The sequence below is a fragment of the Garra rufa genome, chromosome 7 (assembly GCF_049309525.1).
Source record: "Garra rufa chromosome 7, GarRuf1.0, whole genome shotgun sequence".
In the NCBI taxonomy this organism is placed as follows: domain Eukaryota; kingdom Metazoa; phylum Chordata; class Actinopteri; order Cypriniformes; family Cyprinidae; genus Garra; species Garra rufa.
This window is the reverse complement of record NC_133367.1, coordinates 10,841,836-10,864,730: the sequence shown is the minus strand read 5'-3', so window position 1 is coordinate 10,864,730 and position 22,895 is coordinate 10,841,836. Positions and strand designations below refer to the sequence as shown.

The following is a 22,895-nucleotide window of genomic DNA, read 5'->3' as shown; positions in this document are numbered from 1 at the left end:
CACCTGATGGCATTTACCGCTGATTACAGAACCGGCTTTACTGACAAAACGCGCAAGTTATCGACCGATACATATCGTGCATCCCTAATATTTGTATTAAACTCATCCATAATGATTCAAATGTTGAAATGTGATTGTCAAGTGCAGCACTTAAATGTGTCAAAGAAATAAAACAAGTCTACAATGTGAAATGTCCATGTTATCTAAAACATTAGTTATCTCATATTTTATACACATTGTTATTTTATTCTACTTTATATTCAGTTATGTGTGTGTCTGTTGTTAATGTACAGATATCCAGTATATTGTCTTTGTTCTGTGGATGGAGTCTCTCCTTCATCAGTCCAGACCAACTAAACATTTTTTGAACAGTTAACAGCATTTGTGTCTTTCTCGCTCCTCTATAGATAGTCAAATACATTGTCTTTATTCACCACATTTATATTTGCATATAAATACGATACATATACAGTTTAAACTTTTTTTTTTTTTAAAGTTCACCTACCTGATTTCAGTATTATTGAAAAACAGAAATAATTATTAAGAAATTATCTAATGTCTTATATCTGATATAAACTTGGATAGTATTAGTAACACAAGTGTCTTGAGGTCAAGAAAACGGATTAAAACGATATTTGATCAACTCAAGCAAATTCACAGAAATATTGGAAACCGATAAAATTGTTCTGGTTATAAAGTGTAATTCAAAACTTTGCGGTTTAAATCTCACAATGGTGTGAAAGGCCTAGCGCAGTAGCGGCGTTAAACACACGGATAAGGTCAAGATATCTAACAATTGTAGGTGTACTTAGCAAAGATCAGTCTGTTGTGTCGTTAGAATATATTATGAATATTTGTACCTTTATTTTCATTTCAACGTTTTAATGAACACTGCTACAGAATTTGTCTTAGTGGCATTCAATGCAATATTTTATTAAAAGATAACACGGTGGACTGTTTGAGTAATACTCTCATCTGTCACAGTTACTGTCGAGATTTCCCCGCTTATGGACATCCGACTACACAGAACCTGTAACTCTATCATAACTATTTAAAAATAGATATACATTTCATGCCTGACAACTATTGTCATAGTTCTGTCTGTTTGTGTACTTAGTTTCTCCCATTGTCTTCCCCTGTCGATCTGTCTGCTTTGGTTTAGCCCTCATTATCATCATCCCCTGCACCTGTCTGTAATTATCTAGTCCCTTTATAAGTCTGTCTTTGAGTTCAGTTTACTGTCGGTCTTTGCTTTGTGTATACGTTGCGTGTGTGGAAAGATTTCATGTTCCTGATCAGTCTGCTCCTTGGATATATTAAAAGACTCTGTTTGTAATTCGTGTCTCGTCTCATCGTTCCAGCACCAACCCGTAACAACTATGTAACTGACAAAAAAAATAATATTTAAGCTAAACAAACATTTACAATTCTGAAACATTAAGAGAACTAAGATATGTTAAAAAATGTTTTCTTAAAGAAGAAGAGATTATTAAGGCAAACATGACAAGTGCGTAGTTGCAGTTGTACCTGTTTCCTGGAACAAAAAAACTAAAAGACAAACACAACAACTGAATAAAATGGTCTGAATCATCCCTTTCACTTAAAATAACTGATTTATTTATTAATGGCCTGTTTAGAGATGCGTACAAAGACAATAGTGTTTCCACACCGTCTTCAACTTGTAATGTGTAACTTTATGTGTTTTTAAATAAGATAGTCGTACATGTAGCAGAGGAACAGTAGGATTGGCGATTAAGATTTTGTAGCCAGATCAGGGGGAAAAAAGCTCTGAAGTACTTCACAATCTCAGTTTAAACACTTTCTTGTAGAAGGACCTTCATTTAATTTTCTTATACTGTACTAGTTCTTGTTTTCCTGCAAACATTCGCAGCATGTTTGACCTGAGAAGTCTGAGAATAGTCTTTGTCTAAAAACTGTACAAAAACAATGACAAAGGTATAACGTAGTGGACGGACATTCAAAATCAATATTAAAAAAACTTCCACGATAGTTCAGAAGAGAGGGTTTCAGTATTAGGTATTTGTTAAACTGATCAATATTTCTGTTGTGCAGACATATTTCTTGCATAAAAGACTATGTCTAAAAAACCTTTTCAATGGGGAGCAGTATAATGTTATGTTTCTTAATTGATCAGGTTACAACAAGGTGCCATATACCTCAAGCAAATCTGACAAAAGCAATGCTGAATGCTGACGGCTCTCATAGAGAAGGACTCACCTAAAGACAAATACAATCCAACAAACAAGATGTGAACAGAGTCATCCGTAATCCTGATCATTTGATGACGGAAAATGTCAGTCGTAATAGATCAAGAGCAGGATTTCTGTATTCTGGATGCATTATGACACTTTTCTTACATGATGTGTAACTGGGTAACTAGTCTTATTGAATTTATGATCGTGCTTGCGGTCTTATTTGGGGTTTGTAAATGTAGGGGAAAAGCATGGATGATAAGATTTACTCTATATCTATGTGGGTCAAAAATAATAACATAAGAAAATGGCCTTAAACAGTTGAAACAAGCTCAGCTGATACAATTAGAAAAAGATTAACATTTAGAAAAAGCAATAAAAAAACACGGTACTCATGCAGAAATATTAAACAAAATATGTTGAAGGAATATAAAATGTGTTTTCTTTGTTCGGTTGAGAAGCCTCACCTGGTTCTCCTCTCCAGTTAAAAACATCACTTTCCTAAAACCATTGTGTCTAACATACTTGGTAGCATGATTGTCATTGTTATTATGTACAGTATTGACCACACATTTATCAGACTGATAAAAGTAGCAAATAAATATTAACAGTAAAATCATATACATAAAATGCTGCATATTGTATACTAGGTTTTAACATTCACCTCGCATTGGGAGTCTGTTGTTGCCGAATGCTTTTTAATTCAACTTTTTAAGAGCAATGAACTATTCTCAGGAGAGCCACTGAGCCACAGAAGACAGTCCTCACATGTGTTGTTTGATACAAGCGTAGTTTACAACTCTGAAAAGTCAGTGAGTATCTGAAAGAATTTGTGTCAATGTGACATGAGATGCATTTGAAAAGTAGGAGCACAGCATTAAGTGCAGAACTAGATCATAGATCCACAGGATGTCAGATATTGGGCTCAGGATACTCTACGATATGGACACTTTTTAGTCTTTAAAACAGGACTATGTTTTGAAATAAAATAAATATAACATTTTCTAAAAGATACAACCTAAATATAGAGATTACCAGCTCTGCGTCTGACACAAGCTCCTTCGCATACATTTAAAACAAATGAAATATTATCTAGTTAAAGACTTTGGCAACATGTTTTATTGTGTGTTTGTGAAGGGATTAAACGTTGAAGATTATGTTTAAAATAAGAAACATTAGGAATCTAAAGCGATTGAAACCTAATACAAATTGTTCTTTAGTTGAAATTTAAGCAAGAACCACCGGACATCGTCTGTAGGGAACCTCTGTCTTAGAAAAAAGGTTAGCAGACTAACATCTCAGATCATCTGGTCTACTAGTCATCCATCTCCCCTTCGATCTGTGTGAGGATCTGAAACAGACCATCAGTTTCTCATTGTTTTGTTTATATTTCAACTTAAACATTTTTGTAAATCTTTCATTCACAGAATGGACATCATTGTTTGCAGAAAAATGTAAGCCATTTTTATGATCACCTAAAACTTTTGTAAATGTTTATTTTTATACACTGTTACATATAATGTAATTGTATTTATAATCATCTTTAAAAGAAGCAAATTATGTGTTTTATAAGTTCAACAAACCTAAATAAATGTTAAATACATGTTTAAAATGTATAATGAATGATTTGTTTTGCTTTTCTTTAGTAACATGTTTGTTACACTTGTTTTTACTTGAGTCTCCTTTAGCTTCAAATGTTAATGATTTATTAGATGTATTATTATATAACACATATACTAACATAAATGTGATTTATGATGAAATATCTTGAGTCTTAGAATAATTTAGATCACTTGCAAACAATATTTTATTAAAAAGGAAGTATGTTGATTTTTTTTGTGACGAGTAGGTGTACAGTTTGTACAGTAAAAACAATAAAAAACAACAACTTTAAAAATATAACAAATGATGTTTCTATAAATTATAAATATAATTCAGACTCCAGTGCAGAAGGTGGCAGTAACTGTTCAGCTCGTTCGAAACCCTCCAGAAAAACCCACGAAGAAGACGAAAACGAAAGTAACTACGGAAAACACCCAGATAGCAAAACAAATCGATGCTCATAGGATTTTATCCAATATATGTCCTAGAAAACATTTTATAGATACAACTTTAGCGCAGACCCTACTAATTTTTACACTCGCGGACATTGTTTTTGTATTTAATCCAATCTGTCTGAGAGATATGAGAATTATTGCTGACAAACTACAGGCCTAAAGGACAGAAAATGATCGTTTCAAATACTTATAAATGCTCTTCTTAGTGGACAAGACTGCAAGTAAGTTTTCCAAAAGGGGTTATTGAAGACGAATGTGTTTCTAAAAGTATTTCCGTATTTTCGCTTCTGTTTTTTTGCTGTTGTTTTGTGATGCGAAATCGAAAGTATGTTTAAATCCGCCATTTCTCGTTAAGACCATTTGTTTATTCTACATGGCAATGCATTTGTTCATAACTGACTTTATTTGATCTAGTGTTTTGTGTTGCTGCTAACTCCAGATATTTCTTGATCTCATTAAGGATCATCATCTCCAGGTCAAACTGAACAGCAGATAGTTTTCTCAACCCAGTGCTGATCTCTGGCAGTTTATCTGCAGTATGTCAGAGGAGCGAGGAAAGGACTCTCCGTCTGAGATGAGTCTCTCACACAAACAGAGGTAAGACTGAGTCTGTTTTCAGACAATCGTTTTAAACACTGCTGGACTTTCACATCTTTGCTCTAAAAAAGCTTTGCTAAAATAACATTACATATATTTAAAAAGTAGCCAATAGATTATAAATATCTGAGAACTGAAAATCAGAATCATAATTTACAATCTTGACTCAGTTTACAGTCGCTCTTCAGCATTTGATATGTAGATACTTGAGTAAATTATTTCACATCAGTGATTTTGTTTTTAGGTCATAAATGTATATTCAGACATTTAAAAATGACCACACACTTAATTTAAAAGGGGTCATATGATGCTTTTTAATGTTTTCATTTTCCTTTAGTGTGTAATGTATCTGTTCGTGTAAGATCTTCAGAGTTATAAATGTCATGAGTTGTAGTGTTGTCGTCATGTTGTGGAGACGCTGTGTTTGGATGTGAAAGCAAACCAGCTTTGTTTGGAATCAGTGGTTAAGATTTATTCATCATGCTGTTCCTGAGCCGTTAACCCAAAGGTTAGCTTGTGTACAGCATGCTTTATGGAGCTGCAGTGCATACACACCTGAGCTATACACACCTAAATAAACTGTAAATAAAATACAATAAACCACACTTAAATAACTGTGTTTTATGTTGGCACTTCAGGACATAAAGTTTCTACGGTGAAAAAGAAAAATTATAATTTTATGAGATTGTATCTGAAAGGTAAGAGAGTTGCAAAATGAAAGCTTAACACTGTAAAAGGTTCAGCTCAGACTTGGACTCTGTATCAAAATGGATAATTATTACGACGACATTGTTATTGTAACACCCAATAAACAAAGTGATGAACTTTTAAAATAGTGTCATATGGTCTCTTTAATTGAAGTATGCTAACAGAACTGTGTAGCACTGACATTTCTTCTCTCAAAAAAGAAAACGTTGTCTTCAATTAGATCAGAAATGCTTTACAGATATTGTGAAACAATTGTGAGTCTGTAAACAAGAATGACTGCCATCTTTAAAGCTCTGCAAGTGTTTCTGTGAAGGACTAGAGAATATGATTGCCAATATAAAACACGGATGAACCTCATGTGGTAAAGTTTTTCTCTCTGCATCATTAGTGTAAGATCAGGATCACATGTGTCCAGCTCTGTGTCTGTGAAGAGTGACCGCTCAAAGGGTGAAGTACCAAATTTCAGTGGAGAAACAGCATCACAAACCATACGGTATTTGATGTTTCTTATTTTTTCTTTACACATAGACTGTGTTAGAAAGTGTATAATTATTATTAAACTTTATAGTTCTTAAATGTATCAAATATTGTTTTTCCTTTTGCTAGAACATGTTTACAAGAGATTTTAGTCATATTTCCCCAGAAATGCAATAATTTGATTTATTTTATTGAGCAGCAGGCTTCAGAATGAAACCTTAGATCCAGATTTCCAGACTAAAAGGAACCACAAGGACTTTACAAACAGTTTCCTACAGATTTTCCAGGTAATGAAACACATCTTCATGAATAATTAATAAATATGACAAACAAATATGTCATTGAATAATAGTGCAAGAGAAATGTTATTTCTAATTCTTCTTGACCATTATTTTTTAATAACCCATAAAATAAGAATGTATTATTAATACTGACAGCTAATTAACATTAGTCTTAAACTGATTTTTACAAACATTTTCAATTATTAAAAAATATTAGTTTTTATCAAATATGGATGAAGATTTTTTTCTTTCATTTATTTTTTACTTGCTTTGTAGGATCTTGAGAGCATAATAATTACATTTCTAAAGAAAGAACTGGACAAGTTTAAGAAAATATTACAAAAAGAGGACGTGCAATACTTTGTGAAGGATTTTAATGAGAACAGATGCAGTATCAAAGAAGCAGCTCTTGATCTCACACTCTACTTCCTGAGAGAGATGAAGCAAGATGAAGCTGCTGATACTCTAGAAGGTAGGAGACTCATGGCAATCTGCCAGACTCACTTATAAATGTAGGAGAGAAAATAAGATTAAAATATTCTGTATTTTTGTTTCTGTTTAGATGAGCTGCTCTTCATTCATCAGCTAAAATGTAGCCTAAAGAAGAAATATCAGTGTGTGATTGAAGGAATTGCAAAGCAAGGTGACTCTACTCTTCTGAATAACATCTACACAGATCTCTATATCACTCAGGGTTGTAGTGAACAGGTCAATACTGAACATGAGGTAAGACAGATTGAAGTTGCTTCCAGACGTCATGAATCAAAAGAAATACAGGTTGAGTGCACAAATTTGTTTGAAGCACCTGAACAAGACAAGCAGATCAGAACTGTACTGACAAAAGGAGTTGCTGGCATCGGAAAATCAGTCTCTGTGCAAAAGTTTGTTCTGGATTGGGCCGAAGGAAAAGAAAATCAGGATATCAGCTTCATATTTCCTCTTCCATTCAGAGAGATGAACTTAAAGGAGAAAGAAAAACTAAGTTTGATGGACCTTATAACTCAGTTTTGTCCAGAGTCAAAAAATCTGAACCTTACAAGAAGGAACCAAAAAGTACTGTTCATTCTTGATGGACTGGATGAATGTCGACTTCCTGTTAACCCTAAGGATAATGAGATGTGTTCTGATGTTTCATCACCAGTCTCTCTGGATGTTCTCCTGACAAACCTCATCAAGGGAAATCTGCTTCCTTCTGCTCTCATCTGGATCACCACCAGACCAGCAGCTGCCAGTAAGATTCCTCCTGACTGTATCGACCGGCTGACAGAGATACGAGGATTCAATGATGCACAAAAGGAGGAGTACTTCAGAAAAAGAATCACGGATGAGAATCTGGCCAAAGAAATGATTGATCATGTTAAACAATCAAAGAGTCTCTTTATCATGTGCCACATCCCAGTCTTCTGCTGGATTTCAGCCACTGTTCTCCAGAACATTTTAGAGGAGAAAAGAAATAATGTTTTGAAAAACAATCAGGCTGATGATGCCTCCAAAACACTGCAGGACTCAAATACTGAAGACACTCCCAAGACTCTGACACAAATGTACACACACTTCCTCAGATTTCAGATCCAGCAGGGCAGACGAAAGTATGATGGAGAATATACACCAGATGTTTCCTGGGATAAAGATGCCATCTTTTCACTGGGGAAACTGGCATTTCATCAGCTGGAAAGAAACAATGTGATCTTCTATGACACAGATCTGGAAGCCTGTGGTATTGACGTCTATAAGGCATCAGTGTATTCAGGCATGTGTACCCAGATCTTTAAGGAGGAAACTGGGATTGTTCTTGGTACCATGTACTGCTTTGTTCACTTGAGCATTCAAGAGTTTATTGCAGCTCTTTATGCACATTTAAACATAAAAAAGAAAAGTATATTTATTTTCAAAAGTGAAACCATGATTGATTTGCTCAAGACTACAGTGGACAAGGCACTAGAGAGTGATAATGGACATCTGGATCTTTTTCTTCGATTCCTCCTTGGTTTGTCACTCCAGTCCAATCGGCGACTCTTACAGGGTCTGTTGACACAGAAAAATGACAATGACAAGAGCAAAAAGGAAATTGTTCAGTACATCAAGCAGAAATTGGAAGCTAATCTGTCTCCAGAGAGATCCATCAATCTGTTCTACTGTCTGAATGAACTGAACGACCAAACTCTGGTGAAAGACATTCAGACCCACCTTAGCAAAGGAAGTCTCTCATCTGCTGATCTTTCACCTGCCCAGTGGTCTGCTTTGGCCTTTGTGTTGTTGACATCAGAGGAGGAGCTGGAGGAGTTTGAGCTTCAGAAATTCAAGAAATCAGACGAGTGTCTCATTAGATTATCAGCAGTCATCAAAACCTCCAAAAGAGCTCTGTAAGTTAATCATTTTTTGCTTTCATCTTTTATCTAGGGCTCCCATGCATCCTGGAAAACCTGAAAAAATATTCTTAAAAATAATTACTGATTTTCTTTAGTCCTGGAAAATGCGTGGGAAATTAGAGAAATATACACTGTGTGCATAATTATTAGGCAGAAGAAAAAAAAGTTGCATGTTAATTGCAAAAAAGTAAGAATTAATGTTAAGAATTAGATACGAAACCATCAGGAACCATTTAGTCTCCAGTGCCACCATTTTTCAGAACTGCAACCTACCTGGAGTCTCTAGAAGTGCAATGTGTCAGCTTCTCAGAGACTTTCTCTTTTGAGTTTATCCTCCAGAATTTGGCAGTAAGTTTTGGGACTTCAGTTTTAGTCCATCTCCTGTCCTGAAATGTCTGTCTTGCAGAGATGGACCAAAATGAACTCTTAACCCTTGTGGACATTTTTGTCCATTTCAGTTTTGTTTTTTGTTTTAAGTGTGTCTTTGTTAATGCCATCTGCATAAATCGTGGCTCAGGTGTGTATTTTTATTGAAATTTTAATATTTCACCCTCATTTCATTCAAAAAATCGATTTTACCCTCCGTACAAAAAATACTCACACTCAGGACCTTAAGGACAAAAATGTCCACATTGAAACCCATTAAAACTGCATTTTTTTTAACCCAGGGCCATTTGACTTTAAAATTATGCAATATTTGCTAATAGGCATTCATTCTATCGGAAAGGCTTCAAATTTTAAATTTTTACCATTTTTACTAGATCGTGCCATTTTTTTCAAATTTGGCATATGAAAGAAATACTCACTTTTTGTGTTTTCTGCTTATGCATATTATAGCCTATTATAGAGTCAATTGGAAAAATAATGCAGCTAAAATTGTGTGGGTATGTTGGTAAGGATGTCAGAGTGTGGTTTGCATGTGTTTACTAAATTTTTTTATGGGTGTAATATGTTTGAAAGAAATGATATTGTACTGGCAATCAAAAATCCCACTCCATATATGAGTCTCACCCTTGGCAGGGTCACAGGGCCATGTGAAAACTAGGAATAAGGTCAAAGAAGGTTAATGAGCATTGAAGACTTTTCTTTTTCACCCAAACACACATCTTATTCCTTGATTGCACTTTTTCATTTGTTATTGTTTTTGTACTGAAATAAAATCTGAGCTTGAATTTGATGTAGAAGTTCAGAAGCCCTTAAACACATTGTTTTTGTTTTCACCACAAGAAAACACTGATTGTTTAGTCTGGTAGATTTTATACAAAGTTTGAGTGTTCGCACAGTCCAGACTTTGTTCACAAAGCAAAACCTATACATTATTTGGTGCTTGAGGGCTTGGTCATTTCATTGCTTGCCAGATGAAGAGACGTTACTCAGCAGAGGAATCTCTGGAGCTAGTGTTGCCCACTGACAGACAGCATTATGGAAAGAAACCAGCTTTTAAAGCATTACAATTCTGAAAATGAATTAATGTTTGGAAGAGATGCTGATGAAAAACAACAGTCAGTGAAAGTAGAAAAAATATATTAATATATAACATTTCTATGACAGTTCTTTGACATGGATATTTTTGTCCATTATGGCCCTAAGTGTTAGTTTTTTTAACAATCTGACACTACATAAAAAATATAAATGCCTCAAAATTAATGTTGTTGTTCTTCATTGACACACCCAAGAAGCTAATAAGTAAAGAAAAAAATTCTGCTTATCATTTAATATATGGAAATTAACTACTATTTTTCATTTTTTCATAAAAAACACCTGTGGCATTATGTAAACAAACCAAAATTTAAAGGGTTAAAATTCTGAAAATTAATGAATGTTTTGTATCTATGGATAGAACAGATGCTGGTTAAAAAATTGACATCAGTGAAAGTGGGAAAAAATATTAATAAATCATATTTTTATGGCAGTTTTTGGACATGGACATATTTTGTCCATTTTGCACCTATGTGTAACTTTTTTTTTTTTTTTTGAATGCACAAGGGTTAAAGCTTACTGCCAGATTCTGGAAAATATATTTTTGAAAGGTGCTGCAAGAGGATGTGGTGCTGGTCCTTTAAGAGCCACTCTCAACTCATCTGTCTATAAAGCCTATAAAAAAAAAAATCAGTCTCCATGTTTTTCACAACACTTCAGAATGTTATTTGTTATTAATTGAGTCATTTTTTAGTTTTTTTTTGCCCAAGCAAAGTCTCTGAGAACCTGACACATTGCACTTCTGGAGACTTAAGGTAGGTTGCAGTTCTGGAAAAAGGTGGCACTGGAGACTAAATGGTTCGATGGTTTCATAACTAATTCTTCATCGTAAATCTTTGGAATTATCATGCATCTTTTCTCCTCCACATATTTTTCTGACAATGCAGACGCAACAAGCGTTTTTCTGTCCGGTGGTCATGCCTTAACTTTGCAAATTCCAGTATTGCATTAGTATTGCATCCTTCTCATGCGCATTTAATAGTTTTTGATTTTTCAGTCTGAAGTAAATCTTTTTTTTTTGGCTCATTTTATCTGTAAAAGAAAATGTGCCTAATAATTCTGGACACCTGAATATGAGGAGTTTTTCACTTCCAGCCTTCATGGACAATTATATTTCACTTATAAATAATTAAATATGAAATGAATAGTAGTTATTAAGATTGATCTGGTTTGGAATTGGTCAAATGTGCTTGGAAAAAAAATATGACCACAATATCACCGTGCCTAATAATTATGCACACAGTGTATACTATCATGAAAATCTTGTTAAATTATAACATTTATAAATTTTAATGTAGTGTTTTCAAGGTTTGAAAAATGTTTGGATTTTGGATGAAGTGCTTGAAAGTGCTTGAATATGCAGATGCATCAATTTCATATTAATTTGCTTTCATATTAAATAGTTATTTTTTTTTGTTATGCTGATGGAACAGAGCAGCAGATAAAATATACCGGGAGCCTATTACTCAGTCCACGATGGCTTGAAAACGTCAAATACGTATTATGTTTAAAACGAGAATTTGGGGCTCACAAAATCGCCAGCCCGATGTCTCGGGGCTGTTGTGTTTTCTAGTCGGGCTACCAAAATGTTTCAATGGACTATTTTAAAGTAGAGGGCTCCTGTGGGTCCTTAAAACACCTCAATTTAGTTGTATGAAATTTAAGGCTATAAAAAGTTTTAAATATATTAAATAGTATAAGAAAAGGCTTAATTATAAGTTTAAGAGTTGGGAACAGAAATACTAGAATCGCGATAGTACAGGATAAAACTTCAAAAGGCAAAGACGTCATTGAATATATATGCACGCTGCACGTTTCAAAGTCAAAATGCGGCAAGGATGTCTTTATATGAAAGTATCTGAAGTTAACGACTGTTCAATACTGCTTTGTGTACAGCCGTAACTAGGAAAACGGTAATATTTCAGCACTCCTAAAGCGCCACCTTGTGACAGAATGAATTTGCGAATTTTCAGTTTAGTCAGATTATTACAAATATTGACCCATGTTTTTATGCAGCAAACACATTAGTGTTGTAAATGTGAAAGAAGGTATGTGCTTTCTAAAAACCTAAACAATTAAGACAGTAATAATTATGTTTTAAATAAATATTATAAATTATATACTTGATTTATACCTTTTGAAGTTATAAAGGCTGAAATGCCATTGTATAAGATGTTTTGTTTTTGTGAAAATCTGAATTATAAATAATGTCATTTTATGGCTTAATATGTTACTGTATATTGTCCAACCACACTCATACTGTGTTCATTTTACTTGTGCAGCTCTTAAAAAGGGTCATAAATTGCCTTAAAATGATATTTAAAAATTCTGCAGATACACTGTAAATAGTGAAAAAAAGTCCTTGATATTTGTGAATTGAAAATATTTTTTAATTGACAATTACTCTCCTATCTGATTTTCTATGCTTAAAAAATTGTCTTTTTTCATTTGGGTTAGTTAAATTTTGTTAATAATATTATAGTTTATTTTTGATTACATTTTAGTAATTTTAGGCTGAAATGTATTTGTGAAAAAGCTTCACTTTTTTTTTTTTTATTTATTTTTTTTTTTTTTTTACGAATTTTAGTTTAGCATCATATTTTTTACAGTCATTTTATACCAGTCATTAATGTGTTACCACAGCCCTACTCCACTCATACAGTATTACTTTTATTTGTGCAGGTCTTAAAAAGCCTTTAATTTTTTTTAAATACTGCAGATACTCTGTAAATTTTATTAAATATTTTAAATTATGTAATTTGTATACTGTATGTTGGCTATTTATATTAGGCAGTGTTATATGCAATCCATACAGTTGTTTTTTATTAGCACAATAACATCTGATTTAAAATGAACTCATGTATGCGAACATGTAATTTACCAGAGTGCTGGAAAATCTTAAAAAAAAATGCACTTTGAAAGTGCTTGAAAAGTGCTTGAATTTTACTTTGGAAAAGGTGTAAGAACCCTGCGAGCAGGAGTGGAGCAGTCTAATTTCCTTTGGAGTGGAGAGCGCCTTTCTGAAGATTACACTCGCTTAATACACTTAGCAATGTTTCATTAATTTATCAAAATATAAAAAAAATTATTTTCTGCATGGTTAAATTGATATAAAATAGCATTTTTGTGATAAAATAAATATAAATCGTGTAGGCCTCGAAGTCACATTTTATTATTACATTCAGAAGTAGGCCTAATGCAGAAGCTAAATGCTTACAAAAACTTTAAGAATGGGTAGGCTATTGTTGTTCCCCTCACACCACAACACATCCTTTCAGTTTAACAGTATTCAGAAAAGAATAAGAATGAAAAATATAAGCTAGGCTAAATAAACTACAAGCCAAAACCAATTCATGTAGGCTAAAGCGAAACTGAAACTATAATGTTGGGTCTCTCATTCAACACAAATCCAAATGTTTCTGTGTTTTAAGATGTATTTGAATGCCAACAAAATATGTATTATATAAACCTGGCAACCTCACTCATATTTTATTATGATAATAAAAAGTCTTTATTGTCAAGTTAGCATTGCTTAACTGTGTGATCACAGACACTTATCCTTTCTAATTTAATTAATTTCTAATTTAAAATAATCTTGGCGGTTAACGGTTAATAATCGGTTAACAAGCATCGAAAAATAACCGAAAATGAACATCCCTACTGTGGAATAAGCAATAGTTTGTCTAGTCTTATTAAAAGTAGCCTAAATTCTAAAATCCTGTAAATCTAATTTAGGCTAAAAAAAAAACTGTCAAGTAAGTTGCAAACACTAAGACTTTGAAACACTATGAATGATTTGAAACCTCTGCAGATATTCTGATTTCTGGTTTGCTGTTACCATAGACCTGCAAACACAAATGAATTGCTTACAAACATTACTTTTTATTTACAAGTAACATACACAAGAGCATCTTTTAAACAAAATATTTCCTTGCCTGTTTGTTTTCTATTTTTAATAGAAATAAATATTATTAAACAAATTAAATAATAAAAAATACTATTAAACTAAACGTTTACTATTAAACTTCAAAATGTTAAGAGCATAAAAAAAACAGATCTTGATTCTTCATGGTCGATTCTGATTGCAGATGTTTTACAAGAAAATGGGCTGATTCTGAAAGCCCTTTTTATGTATTTATTTTACGCCCTAAGCAAGGGACAAGAATGAATAGTAATATGAGTACATAAACAAGATGTTTTTTTTTCTCTATTATAGGTACAGCCATTTAAATTAGAGACAACCACTGCATTTTTAAAGAATCTACAGTTAAATAACAAAAAAAATAAAAAATGAAGGACACAGTTCTTTCTTATTAGTGTAGACAATAAATGCAACCATAATCAAAGTAGGCTACTCTTTCAATATTCAAAGTGCAAATAGAGACCGAATTTTTTAAGCATGATACAGAGTTATAAACAACTACACAACTTATTATAGCCCACATACTAATGACAGCATAGATATTTTATGTAGCCATGAGCCATGAGCAACCGCTGGCGACCGGATGTGGGCGTGTCCAGCGACTCGACAAAGTTCAGAATCTCTCAACTTTATGCAAATGAAGAACAACTTTTGGGAGTGACAGCCAATAGGAAAGAAGAAAATAGTGCTCATGTGATCCAGACGGAACAGCGTTTTCATTTTTGCCTTAGATAAACGCATGTAATGGAAAATGTACTCTCTCCTTCTCATTCATATTTGTTTGTATGCATGGATTCAGTGTATATTTATATTATATTCAGTCTTTTGCCTCAAGTGTTTGTATTTGGCGGCAAGAAACCTAATTTGCCATCAACAATGACGTTAAGCAACCAGTAATGACAACGCCCAATAGCGACCTCATCGCCAACCTCTGGCGATATGCAGCGACAGAAGTCGCTGCTAGTGTGAACGGGGCTTAAACGTCGTGGGGTATTAAATTGTATTTGAATGCATGTTTTACTTTTGTTTCGTTTCAACGACCGTGCGAAACTCTCAGCAGCGCTGTGCGTCCATTCTACAATACAGGAGATTACTTTAACAAAACCATTTGAAATTGGGAGGACACAAACGGGATTTTGAAAAGAGTGTCCCCAGTGGAGCTGCCGCTGAGTTATCATTTGATGTGAATGTATGCCGCGTTGTATAGTAGCCTATATTGAGACAGAATAAACAGAATGTGCGCGCTGTAAGACAAAATAATATAGTATATTTCTTCAAAAGCCGATTGTGGAGAACTGTCCACAATAAAAAAAATCGTTATATCACTCACCCCTAATTGCAATGCAGTTTGGGCAGATCCGGAACCGAGGTTAGTTTTTAAAAGATACAGGGAGGAGGAAGGGATTGAGCAATTGGGTGTTTTCTGTAAGTAATGTATTTGTTTACATAATTTATCTATTTTTTATTTTTCTTTTTTTTTTTTTGTAGATAGGTATTATGTAAATATGTATATCAGGGAAAACTGAATGTTTAGTGATTAGTGGAGAAGGGGTAGGTTTTAATAAGCTTATGCTTCATCCTACTCCTTTTCGGACATGTTGGTTTTATGTTATTATTATAAATTGTTTGTTTTTTATTTTTATTTTTTTTATTTTACTTGTTAATATTGTTATTTGTTTTATGTTTATGTTCGAAAAAAAAAAAAAAAAAATAGTTGAGAGAAAAAAAAAAAAAAAAAAAAAAAGTCCGGTTTCTAATATCTCACATCTTCATTAAAGGTAATATTATAAATATTAAGTTTAAATGGTTGTAATGTTGGAGAGAACAGCGAACCTGTCACTACATCAGCAGTCTGTGAAAAGTTTTGTAAAGAAATGAAACCAATTAAACGTCATTTATCGCAACTCTCTGCGATACCAATATCGCGTATACTGTTATCACGATAACGATAATTATTCGATATATCGTGCAGCCCTACTGAGCGGAGTGCATACGCACAGGGCGGAATATTAAGATGCGTTTCACACCGCTCCTCTTCACTCACATGCTCTGGTTAGTAGCAGAAAGTGCTTTGTTCAGGGATGCTGAGGTTTGACATTTGAGAAAAGTATTTTAAATGATGATGGTTAATCCATCAAATGTCCACTCAGATGTGTGCAGTAAATGTCAACAGATAATCAGCTACCTATTGATTGTGATTCATTTTAATGTTTAATTCAAGCCTTTCTGTAGTACCAGTAGTACCACATACTGGGTCAGTGTGGTAACCGCTGATAGGCAGTTGCTTTCCAACAATTTTGTGCATATTTTTGTGAGCACATTGTAAAGAGCATTGTGTTTTTACATCATGTTTTACAGCCAGTGTTGAGCACATAATCGGAATGATTAAGTGTTAAATCAGAATTCACTTAGTAATGCTTTTCCTTGAAACCATGGAACTAACACTTTTAAATGTATATTTCATTGTAATTAAAGCTGTAGATTAACTGTTATTATTTATTATTTGTATTTAGCAAATGTATTTAATCTAATGAATCTGTAATCTTATTTCCGTCATAGGTTAAATGATTGTGGCTTAACAGACAAAAGCTGTTCAGCTCTGGCTACAGTTCTTGGATCAGATACCAGTCTGAAAGAGCTGAACATGAGCAATAATAATCTACACGATTCAGGAGTGAAGCTGCTCTGCACTGGACTGGAAAATATGAATTGTCATTTGGAGATACTGAGGTAAGTTGTGTGACAATAGACCAAAATTGAGCTCAACAAAAACATAAGGTGAAAACCAGATTTAGATAATGAACAAGTCTGTATGTTGTACATAGAGATACTTTTTATATATACACCTGCCATGGTGCTCTTTTTCTAATTTGGTTTGTCGTGTGTGTGTGTGCATCGAGGCTTAACTCCTCCATCCGTAATACAGAGGAGAATTGTAAATGCACAACCATGTAGAGACAGAAATTACATACTTTTGTGTAAATAACATAAATAACATAGGGCTATTTGATGTGATCAAGGAGAGAGACACTGCAGGCCAAAAAATTATTTTTTCGTGCACCTGTCAAGTTTGAGATTTGGGGATTTTTGTGTTTTCTCAGGCTAGTGGAAAGAAACCATCCAAAAAACACTTAAGTCTTTATTTTGAAGCACTTTATTTGTGTCAATAGATTTCAATTACAATACATATTTTTAAAGGCTTTTTTTTGTCTAAATTAGTTTTTCTTCTACACTGAGCCATAAATCTCCACTTCAGGAACACTTACACACACTAGATTTTACAGTTTTATTCCTGTCTATATCCTGAAGGTTTTTACAGTGGGATTTGTTCATATAATTTGCTGGATTTTATACCATTTATTTCCCAAATAAAAACATTTTAAATGAGACACATTTGACTCTAATATGTCACTGACTTTATCCAGTGCTTAGATTTTTGTACTAGAAATGTATTCAAATTACCCCATATTGTATTAAATATTAAAAATTTTAGAAAACTTGCAATACAAAAAAATGTTTGCAATTATCAATGTATTCAATCAACTTGATGAGGTGAAGTGAGGTGATAACTATTAGTTGTTTTTTCCCCCTATTCATCTGCAGTGCCTCATTTTAATAAAGGAATAAGGTATAGACCTGTTCTATAGGAAAGGTAACCTTACACACTGTCACGGCCGTTTCATACTGAGTGCGATGCGAAAAAACGAGGCAACTTTCCAACGAGTGGTGCTTTCAATTTGACCACTTTCTGCTAATTCAGTGCATTTGTCCTCAGATATGTCTATCGTATATGGATTTAACATCATCTGCTGCTCAATATACAGCATTAAACTGAGATAAATAAAGTTTGGTTCCACAGCAGAAACACAAACCATCTATAATGATTATATATTATAGTATATATTCAGGATACTATATATTTGTTTTCGATAAAACTTACTTTGTTTTAAAAGCATACATATCAAGCTTTCTGTAGATACCACTCTTCTGTTTGTGTGGCGAGTATTCACTGAGTTTGAATGATTTAAGTGACACATTTCTAAAAGCAGTTCGCGGAGACAGAGAAAACATAGAAATCACAGTTTTTTTCTTTATTCTAAAAAAATCACAGCGTTCTTTTGCTCTTGTGAGTGTGCACAAATAAAAGTACACACTTAACCATTTCCAATGATGTATCGCTCTAATTTGTATGACTGAAACCGACAGAGTATTTTTAGTGTCTTTTGCCCTGATCTAAAAAAAAAAGAAGGTTGGTGACCGTCGACCCCAGAGGGTTAATAATACATCTTAAAATATAATAGAAACACAATTAGCATCAAGCTAAATTTGAAAATGTTTTTAAGTTTTTTTTTTGGCTTAAAACTCATTTAAACCATCATCATGTTCTTGTGATAACATTTGAGAGGTTCCTTGTGAATGATTGCATCTGGTGTTAACAGCTCCATAGGGATCTATTGTTTCAATTCAAAAGGGTCATTGTGCCAAATGTTTGCATTCAGTGTGAAAAGGCCTTTAGTCAGTCGGTCTCAGTTTGTTCTGTTTCTTCATGTCATTCCAGACGGACTGATGATGAAGAGATCAGATCTCTGTGTGGAGCACTGGCTGTTGTCAGACTCCTTGTGCCAGAGGCGGACAGTAGTGAAGTATTTTTGATTTACTCAAGTAAATTTAAAAAGAATCTGTAGTAAGCTTTTTCTTTGGAAAACTTTACTTCACTACATTCCAAAGCATAGTTTTACTTTTATACTTTTTATTGCACTATATTTCGTAAATAAAAGTTGTTGTTAGTTTTACCCTTAATACATAAGAACATTAAAAATGTAGTACATACTTGTACTCAAGTAAATATTTAAATTACTTTTACTTGAGTAAAAGTAGGAAAGTAATAGATTTCTAAAGTAATTAAGTATTAAATTATATTTAATATGAAAAATAGTGCAGCAAATAGTACAATATTATGCTTTGGAATATTTTGAAGAAAAGTTTTCTAAAGAAAAACACTCTAATAAAGTACAGAAACGTGAAAAGTACTTCTATAGCAGAGTACTTTTACTTCACTACTGTCCGCCTCTGCTTTGTGCACACAAAAATCTCACTGGTTTATTATTACAATTAATGGCAACATGAATGTTAACTGTAATGTAAACTGATATTTCCTACTGACACACTACAGCAAAAGATAGAAATATCTGACTTTAAACCATTTTTTATCTGGTGGAAATACTAGTGACATAAGACATTTGCACAGTACTATACAGAACAAAAATGTATTACATTGAACACCTGAAATGTAACATTGCTTTATTTTCAGTAAAATCAGTCACTTTTGACCATAACGACCACAAGTGTACCTCACAAATTAGGAGCATCAGAAGGTTCAATCTTAAAAGTGACTGTAAGCTGGGCATACTAAAGTGAACTGATATCTAACACTTTAATTTAATGTTCATTTGTCAGATTTTGCTTTACAACTAAGTTTTAGTTAATTTGAATAAGGAATAAAATATAATTATGTTTAAGGATTTACATAGTTTAGGTCATTTCTAGAATAACTGATTAATCATCTGAATGTGACATTTTCATTCTGGTTCTAGGCTTTCAAACTGCAGTATCACTGAAGATGGTTATAAAGCTCTGGCTTCAGCTCTGAGATCAAACCCTTCACACCTGATAGAGCTGGATCTCACAGGAAATGATCCTGGACAATCAGGAGTGAAGGAGCTCAATCATTTACTACAGGATCCAAACTGTCAACTCAACACACTGAGGTGAGACCTGATCAAATAATGGTACATAAATTAAAGGGTAATTTATGTTTTAGCTATATAATAATCTGGACAATGTGTTTCATCAGAATGATCGTATCAGATGCTGTGGGTTTTGTTGAACTGATGATCAAAGTCAAAGTCTGCTTTATTGTCAATTCTGCCACATGTTCAGCACATACATACAGAGAATTAAAAATGTGTTACTCGCAGACCCTTGGTGCAAAAACATTCAGTTTCACTAGCTAGTTTACAGTTTTTCTCAATTGCTAAAACACAATTTCTGAAACCTTGCTCCATTTTCTGAAACCATTAAACACAAAACCTCATCTTCAAGCACCATTTACAAAACCTCTTACTCCTCTTGCAAAATGGAACTTTTTGCCTGAAAACAGTTTTACCTGTGTTCAAAATCAAGCACTGCTCTCAAATCATAAACAACCTGAACTGGCTTATATTGGTTGTGTCACATCATTTGAAAAAGTTAACATCAATTTTGAGTGGTTGTGTTTAACCAATGACATTAGTTCTCTATTTGTATTTGATTGTTGCCACTTGTGTTTAGCAGTATGGATGATATGTGTATTAGAGTGCATAATGTGTTTTGAGAATGAGAATATGTTTAGAGTTTTGCTGAAAAGTCTAAGTGTGATCTGAAAATTGTGTTTTAACATGTGAAATGGTTTAATGTATTGACAACAGACTGTGCAATTAGCTAAATGAGGTCAGGCAACTGAGAACTTTGTTCAGCCAATGGGTTTTAGTGTTTTAGCAATTGAGAAAAACTGTAATTGCACACTCTGTATATGTAAACTGAACAGACTTCATTTTCAAATATTTATGTATTTGTGTATTTAAATGTTTAAAGAAAAGTTTTGCAGTTACTAGATCTCGTTTTAGAATTATTATTATTTATTTTTTTTGTATTGAATGTATTTGTAATGCAATGGACCTTTAAATCAGAACTAAATTAATATTGCTTGCTTCATCTTGTTTTCTGCAGGTTTTTGGGTCCTGCTGCAGATGAAGGCTGTCAGTATGTGACTGGAATTGTGGGTAAAAACCCGTTACTCCTGAGAGAGCTGAATCTGAGTGAACATGAACTAGGAGACACAGGAGTGAATCAGATCTCTGCTCTACTGGAGGATAAACACTGTCAACTCAACACACTGATGTGAGTATTGCTGCTTTAGTTCAAATCTTACATTACTTTTAATAGTACTGTTATTGTAGTTGATCATATTTCCTCATTAGTTTGAGTCAGAGCAGTTTTTCTCAGCATCGCAAAGAGCCACTAATGTGAAGATCCTACTATTTCTTGCTGGATCGGGTGTAATGGTCAGACAGGGCCGATCTAAATCCAGTATTGTGTGAACTGTTCTGTCTTACTGTTAAGCCACACAAAAGGCATACAAACACAATGTTCCAAGTTTTCTGAAGCTATTCGAGCTTAATGTGAGACACAGATGAATTTTTAAGGCCTTACAATAAAGTTAATGTAAACTCTTTTCTCTGCTGCGTCTGTCAGTCATTCTCTGTTCAATTCAAACTCTGATCATGTTCAGTTACAACAGTCAGCTTGATAAAACTCTCTCCAAGATCAATCAGTGTTCCCATTATTATACTTTATTTGTAGATAAATGTCTATGATTTTGCATATATATGGCTGTTTTTGTTGTTGTTTCTAAATCATGTTTCCAGATGTCTGTTAGAACAAAACACAGCTAGCAAAGACTATAAATATACATTTTTAAGATGCACATTAACTGAAATTGTTAAAAGAAAAGGCTTAATAAACTGTTACTTTTTAATGTGAAGAGTTGCCTGCTGTGACTCTGTGTTGCTTCAAGCGCATCATTTTGCACATCAGATGCGAATACTGTAAACGTTTAGTGCTGCACTGTATTTGTTTTGTTCTGTCTATCATATGTTGCTCCCTCATTAAAAAAAGAACTTTCTATTTTATAGTATTTATATTTATGTAGAAATATATTGTTTTTCATAAATGCCTTTTATAACCACAATGCAAATAGCAATGAGTAACATTTTACCAGTTTTTGTGCTGCACTTTTATTTGTTCCCCACAAAATAATGTTTTTTTCACAAAATGTTTGGATTTATAAAATTATTGATATTGTGTATTTTTTATATTATATATACGTTTTTATTATTATTATTATTATTATTTTAATGGAGCACTCTGTGTTTAGTAAGTTGTAGTTTTTTTGTTTTGACAACTTTGTTTTTATAACTGCTTTTAATTTAGAGTTTGTGTTCGACAAAATATAAAATGTCTAATTTTGGTGCAGCATATACTGTAAATTGAGCATTTTAAGAATCAGTGATCAGTATCTGCCTCAAATGTCCTGATCAGTGCAGCACTAAAGCAAATCAACTGCCTTTTCAAAACTTATTTGAATGTCTGCAGTTTAAGGAAATACGTTTATTCATTAAATAAACACATGTGCAAACTATAATATTTTTATAAGTAAACTGTCTTTGTTGTTGACTTGTAATTGTTTAGTCTACAGTATGTTTGAACATTGATCTGTGAGACTAAAGTGATTTATGACAATAGTAGACAGTAACAATTTCATTAGTTAACATTAGCTATTAAATATATTTTGACAGCATTCATATAATTAACCATTGTTTATGTCACAGTGCATTTACTAATTAACAGAAAAATGTTGAATTTAAAACTGTATTAGTAAATGTTGAAACTTACATTAAGGTTATTAAATGCTAGTTGTTCATGTTAACTAATGTAGGTAATGTTATCAAGTGAAGTTTCATAACTTGGATAAATAACTCACATCTTAATGGGTAATTTTGCTGATTTTCAACCTTTGCATACCTTTATAACTTTTGTGTAGTTTGTAGTATATTTAAATGAACAATGTGTAGTCTTTCTCCATGTTACCTGCTCACAGATATCACCATTTATTTGTCAAAAAAAGTTTGCAAGACACATTGGTTTGTTTCATATCATTAAGATTTCATGATTTTTTCTGGTTTATTAGTGGC

At 33.1% G+C, this 22,895-nt stretch overlaps 1 protein-coding gene across 1 annotated transcript in view; it reads left to right on the top strand.

Annotated features, from left to right (window-relative positions):
* LOC141337911 (uncharacterized) overlaps positions 1-22,895 on the top strand; it is a 536,025-nt gene that overhangs the window by 31,855 nt on the left and 481,275 nt on the right. Inside the window, exons 6-13 of the mRNA XM_073843487.1 lie at positions 4,797-4,867; positions 5,964-6,068; positions 6,252-6,339; positions 6,610-6,805; positions 6,896-8,696; positions 16,663-16,833; positions 19,698-19,871; positions 20,872-21,042. Coding sequence (XP_073699588.1) covers positions 4,797-4,867; positions 5,964-6,068; positions 6,252-6,339; positions 6,610-6,805; positions 6,896-8,696; positions 16,663-16,833; positions 19,698-19,871; positions 20,872-21,042 — 2,777 coding nt within the window. The remainder of the gene's footprint in view (positions 1-4,796; positions 4,868-5,963; positions 6,069-6,251; positions 6,340-6,609; positions 6,806-6,895; positions 8,697-16,662; positions 16,834-19,697; positions 19,872-20,871; positions 21,043-22,895) is intronic.